Consider the following 9,793-nt stretch of genomic DNA (forward strand, 5'->3'; position numbering starts at 1 on the left):
AGAGGGGAACAGGGAGGGGGAGATCTCCCTCGTGATACCGTCTCCATTACGGCCTATAGCGAGAGGAGAGAGAGAGAGAGAGAGTCAGGCCAACAAAAAGACAGAGGAGGACGCACAGACGCCCAACCAAATCCCTCCTACTTCTCCAGACGACTCTCTCTCGCTCTCTCACTTGTTCCTGTTTTTAAGCGACTCCTCCTTTTCTCGTGCGCCGCGCTTCTCTCTCCCCTTAGTTTCATCTCTCCCTCCTTTCCATATACATACTCACTCCACCACACACACACACTCTCTCTCTCTCTTACTCTTTCTCTCTCTATATATAGCGCTCTACACCCGCTTTAGGCCTGCGTTCTTGAATCCGTGTTTGCTGTAGAGAGGAGGAGAGCTTGGAGGTCGGGAGAAATGGCGTGCGGCGAGGATAAGGAGCAGAAGCAGGATCCTCGCATTGAAGGAATAGCCGCTTCCATCCGCGTCGTCCCCGACTTCCCCAAGAAAGGTCCTTCCTTTCTTCCCAAGCCTTCTTTTTTAGCTTGTTCGCCATGGTCTTCTCCTCTTGCCCGTCTTCATCCCTTGCTCCCTCACACTCTTTTGTCTTTCTTGATTTTTTTTTTCCTTTTTCCTAATAAAATATTGGATTTCTTTGGAGGTTCTTCGAACCACCCCCCTCTCTCTCTCTCTCTGTCTCTATTCTCTGGTTCTATGTATATTTTTTCCCTTAAGAAAATTCTGATTTTGATGCGAATGCTTTCCACAAAACAATCTCCTTTCGTGTTCTTTCCATTCCTTTTATCGCAAAGGTAAGATCTTTTGATGTCGATGCTTCCTTCAACCCATCTCCATTCCTCTTCCTTTTCTCTGGGATCTTCTTCTTCCCACAGAGATGAGAGTCACGATGTCTATGCTCTCTGCGTTTCCTTTTTCTCTGTCTAACTTATTTTTCCTCTTTTTCCTTGGTTAAATCTTATGTCTTTAAACTGATACATCTGCAATTGGTAGGAATCATGTTCCAAGACATCACTACCCTGTTGCTCGACCCGAAAACGTTCAAGAACACGGTGGACTTGTTTGTGGAGCGGTACCTGGGCAAAGACATCTCCGTCGTCGCCGGTGTCTCTCTTGATCTCCCTCTCTTCTTCATCTCCATCTTCTTAGATTTGGCCAATGTTTTCTTCTTTCCTACCATCAATCCTTGTTGCCTATCGTTGCTTGTGAAAATGTGATCGGAGAGTAGGCTCAGTAACAGAGGTCTCTTCTCCCTCCCATCGTTTCCGCTGGACAAGCTTTGGGTATAGCTTTTTTGGTACCTCGTCAACCTTCTCGCAGCGGGTAATGTCGCCTGGTTTGACGGCATTACCATCTCAGTGGCCATGTTATCATGGACCATCTCGTGAGCTACGGACTGCTCTCGCTCTTGGTCTCCATTTTCCAACTTCGTTCATGGAGGTGGCTGTCGTGACGCAGACGTTGGTCCCCTGTTTTGATGCCAATTGGTGAAAGCATTGCTACTGTTGGATGGACCTCTACATTCTGTTCCTCTGTTGTCTGCTTTTACTTTTCGTGTTTGGATTTGGCTGGTACGATTGTTATCGGAGAGTTGCACAGCATTTATGTTCCCTTGGCGCATTCGTTGTGTCTCAATCGAGACAGATCTACAAATCTTTCTCTTCTGGAACTCATTTGATTCCGGACAGTGGTTGAAGTTGCAGGACACAGGCTAAAAATCCAAATAGTAACATAAAGCTGCTTTGGACCATAAAAGTGTAATGAACTCTTACATCTGTTTTTGGTGATTATTGCCATTGAGCATTTGATCCCATACCTTTCATAGAGGTGATTCATGGAACAGTGCGTTTGAACACTTTCTCCGTTGATAACAAGCCATTAAAATATAACTTTTTAGGGTCTATTTCCTGGATCTATTTCTTCTCCTGAGCTGTGTTGAAAGCCATCACTGGTCAAACTAGTAGCAATATATTTCTTATTACCATTGATTATGCTTGTCGTATATCTTGCTTTGTGTCTCCTCTCATTAGCAAATTAATTGCCTTGTCAAACTAATCCTTTGGGCATAGCCACGTTAGAATTACATGACCAACACAATATATGTTCTCTTTTTCTACATGCAAGTGGATAGTTTTTTTTTTGTTATATGATGATATAATCTGTAATTAGATTATACCTTGTAGAGATCATGTTGATGATAATGATAAAGCACAGATGATGTCCTAACTTTTCTAAATTGAAATTAACTGACACATAAATATATGATGGGACTATATATAGTATTATTGTATGGTATATATATAGATGGTGTCTCACTCGACTTTGTCGAGAATCTATATAAACTATTTGATACTTGTAAGATGGCTAATGCTATACTAAGCGAATTTGAAGTGCTGAAACCAAATATTATCATTTTGGTAACTTTTAACCATAATATTACGGAATTCCTTATAGCCCAATATTGCTATTAAGTTTTGTACTCATCTGATGTAGCTAAGATTGATGATACCAATTTGAAGGCTACATATGGATTAATTGGGGTCCTTAAAAAATGTGCTATAGAAATATGTTATTGATAACTTAATCGTTACTCTTTTATTATGACTTAGCACCAAAATTATTTCTGGAATGTGTGTAAATGGCATTCTATAATTTTTTTATTTGGTTTTGACATATATTCATCTAATAATAAGTTATACTTGACCAAGCATTTTTCTTATTCAATCTTAGTTACTGAAACATTTTTTTTTCCAGCTATGCAATGCATAAACTGCTATGCTATCTTGATGATTTTCATTTTGGCCTTTTCTTGAAACATTGATTCTTAATACTGTTTTGAAATTGTTATATGGAAATAATAAAATATGAGGGCTTTGTAGTTGTATGAGGTTTCCACCATGTGGGATTCTAGAATGTTCAATATGTGCAACCTTATCCCTTTGAGCAAATTCTCAATTGAAGATGCTGACAATTATCATTTTAATCTTCAATGTTGTATTATGTTGAATTATGGATATGATCAAATTCTGTAACCTAAATTCAACCTGTATATGACTTATACAATTTATGAGTATGTGATATTTTTAGCACTTTCAGAAAAAAATACACGTAAAGTTAGATAAGTTTTGGTCCGGCAATAAATTCAACCTGTATTCTTGCATTTAGTTGCTTTTTTTTACCCGCAAGCTTGGCTAGACTGCCCTGGATCTTTTTCTCAATTTTGCATTGATGTTTGAATGTTTAGTCGAATAGATAACTCCTTGTTGTTTTTTCCTTGGACATATCATTGGAACCTGTGCAAAATTTTGGAACATCATTGTAACAATAGTTGAGTTTTTCTTGACAGGAATCGAGGCTAGAGGCTTCATATTTGGTCCCCCAATTGCTTTAGCAATTGGTGCTAAATTTATTCCCTTGAGGAAGCCACGAAAGTTGCCAGGTACTATATTTTCTATCGAGTAAGAAGAAATATACAGTATTACTTGGAGGACCATCAAGCTTTAAGGGCAAGATACATAAAACTTTATATTTTCTGAAATTTTTAATCAAAAAGTCCTGTTGATAAATTATGTAGCTTTTGGGTAAAATGTAAATCCTATAAAATTAATAAATAAGTTTGTAAAGCTCTCAGGGAACAAAAAGTTTATTTCGTAGGGTGGTTCGGGATATTTGTAATAAGAATGAATTAGGTTAGGTCATGCCATCATGTGACCCAATTGGATCTGATCATCGGGTTCAGGGTCACTTGGGAAAATAGTTTAAAAATAATTTCATATATATATATATATTGTTTAAAAAATATGAAGATAAGTTTGAATGTGCTAAGAGATTCTCATGATTATATATTCATGTTATTTTCAATATGGGAATTCCAGGAAATCTTAATTTTTGAACCATCCAGATATTTAGATATCATGTAATTTGTTGTTTACAAAGTACTAGACAAATGATGACCTTGTCCTGCTTGCAAAACACCTGTAACTAATCATTTGATGGATTTTGAAAAAGTTAGTATGTTTTTTGATACTTGATATGACAGTTAAATTGTTGTCCTCTCAAAATTTACTATCTTAGAAAGCTTATTCTAGAAGATAGTAATTATTATATTTATAATAAATTTACCATGTTAACACCTGACATGATTCTTGGACTTATACCTGACAAATCTTTATTCATGCATATTGTGGGGGTTGTTTGAAGAACAATTAGAGCACATAATTTGGATATACATTTTGAAGAATATTTATGTTTAATTGTTGAAACAAAGACTTTATGTGGTTATTTGCATGTTAGATTTCTAGTTTAGTACTTGGTTCCTCTATAAAGATAGTAGATCAAATTTATTTCCTGTTCCCCTCTTAGTAATGGAGGTCTTGTATATATTTGCTTAGATTCCTCCGTATACAATTTGTAGGTGAAGTCATTTCAGAAAAGTATGTTCTGGAATATGGAACCGATTGTCTTGAAATGCATGTCGGAGCAGTTCAACCTGGTGACCATGCTTTGGTTGTTGATGATCTGATAGCGACTGGGGGAACACTTTGTGCTGCCATGAACTTACTTGGTGTGTATAATATGATTTTTCTAGTATAAACTTGTGATGTTTTCATATTTTACTTTCTGATTTATATCAATAATTATGCCGATCCAGTCATATAGATCAATATGAACAAATCTAAGTTATGGTAGACACAGGTAGTAAATAATTTTATGTGAGTATTGATCAAACTAAGTGAACTAAAAGCCTTTATGCAGTCTTATTTAAAAAGTATCTCGAAGTACTTCATATTTAGTTACAACGATGTCCACTAGTTAAACATTAAAAAAAAGCATTAGAATAATACATCGCCTCTGCCAACAATTGTACAATCAATTGATTAAGCAAATTGAACTGAGACATGATTACTGATTTGTTTGCTCTGTTAAAATGCTGTGTGTTAACTTGTTCAACAAGAAGACCAGCTTGCAAAATAAATGTGGCCATCTGAATAGATGACAAAGTCCTAGTTGCGATTCTTGGTAGTTTACATGAAGGTATCCAGGAATGTGTAATGAAGTTACTGTGACCTTGGCCCTTGTTGCCCATCGCTAAGTGTACTAAACCTTGTCAGTTGGTACCTAAGATCTAGCTTTTGCATTTCAAGTGGGAAAGGCCCAGGTCATGAATGGTTAGCATCTTCGTAGGTAAAATTGCAATGCTATGTCAAAATAATGCTCAACTTAATTTCTTACGATAGTCCAAGATACAATCTGCATGAAACTAAGTTCATCGATCAACATTTTATGTAAATCAGTTATTGCTTAAGGAATTGTCTTCTGATAAATATTTTTTGTGGATGCTAATGCCACAACATTTTCATTTCCTAGTGTTATGTAAATAATCAGATTCTTATGTTAATTGCGATACCAATCTTTATCTCAGAGCGTGCTGGTGCCGAGGTGGTTGAATGTGCATGTGTTATTGAACTTCCAGAACTCAAGGTGCATTATATATGTTATTCCTCCTTATCCTGAACCTGTTTTTAGATATCAATGTTTGAAGTTTCTGATTCATTTTTCCTCTGCAATTTCCCTTGAGCTTAGTTTCTAGTTTGTGTTTGTCTAATTTGCTGCAAGCATGGAGTAAAAGGGTACAGAGTCATGCCCATGTAATTCTTGACTTGCCGAACATGATGTTAGCTTTCGTCACACTATTACTGCAGTTGGTTCCTGGTCTTGTCAAGCATACGAACGGGTTTTCATGTAAAACTCACACTCATACGGAACCAGGAAGAATGCCGGTTGTAGATCAGTTGTTTCTTCTTATACGAAGTCCAAAGGAACTCTCAATCTAATACCATGTGAAATGTTGACTCGTCAATTCATTGTAAAGATATAGTTGATAGATTTGACAAGGTTGGTTAATATATCGTAGCATATCTTTTTATTGGATTAATTGTAAGATCGGGTATTTTTGTGCAGGGTCGCGAAAAGCTAAACGGTAAGCCATTATACATACTGGTGGAGTCCCGTTGATGCTCCTGTCTGCTATCAAATTGCCATAGCAGAGTTCACGCATGTTGTACATTAGAGGATTCGGTCTCCACTCTCATTAGTTGAAGCTGGCATCTGTTCTCTTCATGGTAGTAAATTTTGATTGGTTTATGCCTTGGCTTCCTTCTTATGTTCCTCATTCTCAACTTATCTTTAGGACTTTGGATTCATTCAAAATAACTATTTGTTATTCCACAAGTTTCAAACTCATTATGATTTCTATTATCGATTCTTCATCAATGGAAACCATGAATTGACCACTACATGCCTTGCTGTTTTCTCTTGTTACATTCGACATTGACATGCAAATGTCTGCTCATACTTGTTGCTTGTTTGATTTGTAAGCACTGGTTCGCAATGAAAAGCCATTAACTTGACTTGACTGTGAACTCTGATAGCTGTACTGTTCACTGGAAGCATGAAGTCACACACAGGAGATCGATGGTACTAATGGCAAAGACATTAGAACTTCATATTCAGATTTGATGTTGCTGTGGCATCCAAGACAGTCAAGCTCAAATTTGAACTCTGGATCTCAGAAACTCTCGAGTTGATTTGGATGGTAAACTTGAGTTGGAATTTTGATGAAACGGATATTGAATGCTTGTAAATGGCTTGTTCATCAATAACATTAAGCAAAAAGAAGCTTCTTCAATCGTCTCTGATACTTGCAAAAATTTTGAGCAATTCCAATCTTACTGGAACTTCGATTTCCATCCTAGTAAAACACATCAGTGGGCCAAACTTTTCGACCTCGTCTGTCAGTCAAGCATTTGCTAAGCTACAAACGTGTCTGTGCTCTCTTACTGTTCGATGAAATGTTCTTTCCCAAATGGTTTCACTTTACTCTCTCATACCCTCAAAAAACGTCATCGAGTGCGACAACGAAAGGAAGTGAAGGGAGGCTGGAAATCTTGAAGGTATTACCGGGTCGGACAGGCATGGATTCCCAGGTAAAGATCCGATCCGCTACCATCCCTAGCAGGATACCGTCATATGAGGTTGATTTCCTGTCTAGGTTGAGGCAGGAAACAGTTAAACCCCGCCCCAGCTTCGCGATATGGTTGGATACTGTTGTGGGGTCCAATGGGCTCCCTCTCAGAATACGCAACACGGGCGTGAGGCGGGGACAAGGGGGTTTGTGGGCTCCACCACCTCGGCCCGTTCGCCGGAGTGCACACCAGGGCTGATGAACAGCAGACGGACGCCCCAGCAATCGCCGTCGGCGGTCGCGGAGCTCCGCCGCATAAACCTCGGCCCCGTCTCTCTCTCCACGCTGTACTCTCTCGGCCGCCTAACCCACGGCGCCGTCGCCAAGGTACCCTCGTCCATAGGACGGAATCGAACCCCACCCTCGCCGTCGAATTTCTTCTTCGTTCGCCTGCCTGGATCAGGGGTTGCCAGGACGGTGAGAACTTAATGAAGCCAACTTGTAAGAAATTTTAATGAAGCCAACTTGTGTTTCTAAATTATTGTAATAGAAACACAATAAAATTAATGCGGAAACGAAATAGCGTATCTCCAACCATTGTCGTCAAGAATTTCTGCAGAGGTTTCTTCTTGAACTTTGGTTCTTCTCGGCTCAGAACTCTCGGTTTAGATGGTGTAGAAAAGCCTTTCGCTTCAAAGAGATGATTGAGCCAAGGGACCAAAATCCTCATGTATATAGATGTTCTCCCATCAAGAACATTTATCATCACCAACTTATAACGTTCAAGAATTAATTCAAATTTGTAACGTCTGGACCATAATGAAGAACTTAATGATATTAAATATTTAATTTAATAATAACGGTTTAATGCGTAAAGAATAAGAAACTGAAATCATTTAAACCATAATAAATGAAGAAATTCATGATAATAAATCTTAATAAGAACGGTTACGTTATTATTAAATAAGATATTTAATAATAACCGTTACATCAAATGCTTGCCTGACTTAACATTGTGATTTCTCCTTTGGTTGCTAAAGGTAGAGGGTTGTTCCTGCAATGTCTCGAACCTTTTAGCCGTTTTTGTGCTGAAAACTGCAATATTTAGTTTGTTAACATGATGTGCTTATGGCTTTTTGTATTAACCTAGGTAAATGTAGGAGCTTGGAGTTATAAGATTAGTAGAGTTTTGGAGAAAATAGACGCTTGTGCTATCTCGAGTAGAATCACAAAGCGGGGAGGAGAAAACAAAATTGAAATTACTATGTTGCAAATGTGGTAGATCTATTGAATTTGTTGTTTTTATTAGTATGGTAGTCGAATGGAGCACCGTAAATTGTAGATAATTATTGCTGATATCTTTTTCCATGTTATTTTTCTGGCAACCACTTTCTGTTTATGTGATTTACTGCTGTCGATTGTTTCCTGTGTTATAACCCAGAACTTTGCTTCGATGGCATTAACTATTAAAGTTGTGACAGATGTTGTGTCTTCAACAATTTTCATTGTTCTTTGGATCTAAAGCTGAAACAAATATCTATAAGTTGAGAGGTTTTTCTCTGTCCTCTGTTCCGCAACTTGTTATCTGGTCACAGAATGCTGGTGGAAGCTGGATGATGTGGCCTTGTAAGGACTAAGGCACTAATAACTAATGCTCTTAGATTTGTTTCATCAAAAAATGGTTCTTAGGTCTCGATGGCCTTCAAAAGCAATTATCTTGCTTTATGGTTTCTTATTCATCGAGTCAAAATACTCACGAATTCATCTTCATGGCTTCTCTTGCCATCAGAATCAAACTGTTAGTACATCATATCAAATCAAATGCAGAATCATAGCTGAAAAAAATATTTTTAAAAATCTAATGAAGTTAGAATCGTTGGACCCATCAACTCCAGTTTAATAGGCAAACTGGAACTTATTGATATTTGTTGCCAAATACATTACAGGAAGTGCACAAAATGGTACGAACTCCATATCTTGCTACAAACTGCTGAAACATTAAAAGATAAATATTTTTTCCCATGAAAGAAAGATATCAAATTTAATGTGATTATGTTTCACTTAAAACCTGTCTTCTTAATTTCAGTAGGCTAGGAAGTCTATGAACTGCTTAAAAGATGATGTAGTTCATGTAACTCTTTAGAATTTTAGTTAAAGAAAGTGTTAACGTCTGCCTCACTTTTTTCCAAGTCAGCAAATCTATCACACATTGGTGATCTGCGACCAAACACTTAGGTAGTCTTTGTTAACGATTAAATAATGTTTCATAACATCCAATATGTGTGTCACTGATTTTCTTAATGAGGCTTGATTTTGCATAGGCAGACGGAGTTCAATAACTAAAACAAAAAGGTATAATTGAATGAGATCCAAAATGCATGAGGTTGTTGCTGTTTCAATAGATATATTGGAGTATCTTTGTGTTTGATTATTGATCTGGACGTGCGTATAAAATAGGACAAACTAGAATCTTTCAAATTTTGACATTTCAAGTCCAACAATCCCTAGATATCTGAACAAACAAATGCAGCAAAGAGAGTGGAAATCCCTAGATAACACCAACTCCCATTATGGAGTTGATTATTGTTATGGATGTGAGGTTAGGAAATCAACTCCATAACAGGAGAAACACTCAATCTTGGAAATTCTACATCTAGGGATCAGAAAAAGTTCAAATTTCAGCAAATATCTTCAATTGTTCTCTGGGTTAAAAAAATTATCTTTGATCACATGGCATCATTTGATTTTGGGAAACTTGATTTTAGTTATCCATTTAACATAAAACTTTCCTTATGTAGAAGAAAATGTCAAATTATGAAAATGAGT

General features: G+C 37.3%; 1 protein-coding gene across 3 annotated transcripts; it reads left to right on the forward strand.

The window, feature by feature from the left end:
* On the forward strand, positions 1 to 6,299 carry LOC103970372 (adenine phosphoribosyltransferase 4). Of its 3 annotated transcripts, XM_018820229.2 has the most exons (7): positions 1 to 206; positions 374 to 496; positions 997 to 1,107; positions 3,350 to 3,442; positions 4,418 to 4,567; positions 5,426 to 5,484; positions 5,965 to 6,299. In XM_018820229.2, exons 2-7 carry the CDS (start codon positions 403 to 405, stop codon positions 6,016 to 6,018), a joined length of 561 nt encoding a protein of 186 aa, XP_018675774.1. In that variant the 5' UTR covers positions 1 to 206; positions 374 to 402; the 3' UTR covers positions 6,019 to 6,299. The 3 variants fall into 3 exon arrangements, with proteins under 3 accessions (XP_018675774.1, XP_065028834.1, XP_065028833.1); XM_065172761.1 differs by lacking the exon at positions 1 to 206 and having other exon boundaries at positions 223 to 496; XM_065172762.1 differs by lacking the exons at positions 1 to 206; positions 997 to 1,107 and having other exon boundaries at positions 216 to 496.
* Positions 6,300 to 9,793: the final 3,494 nt, after the last annotated feature.

This window comes from Musa acuminata, chromosome BXJ3-11, assembly GCF_036884655.1.
Source record: "Musa acuminata AAA Group cultivar baxijiao chromosome BXJ3-11, Cavendish_Baxijiao_AAA, whole genome shotgun sequence".
In the NCBI taxonomy this organism is placed as follows: Eukaryota; Viridiplantae; Streptophyta; class Magnoliopsida; order Zingiberales; family Musaceae; genus Musa; species Musa acuminata.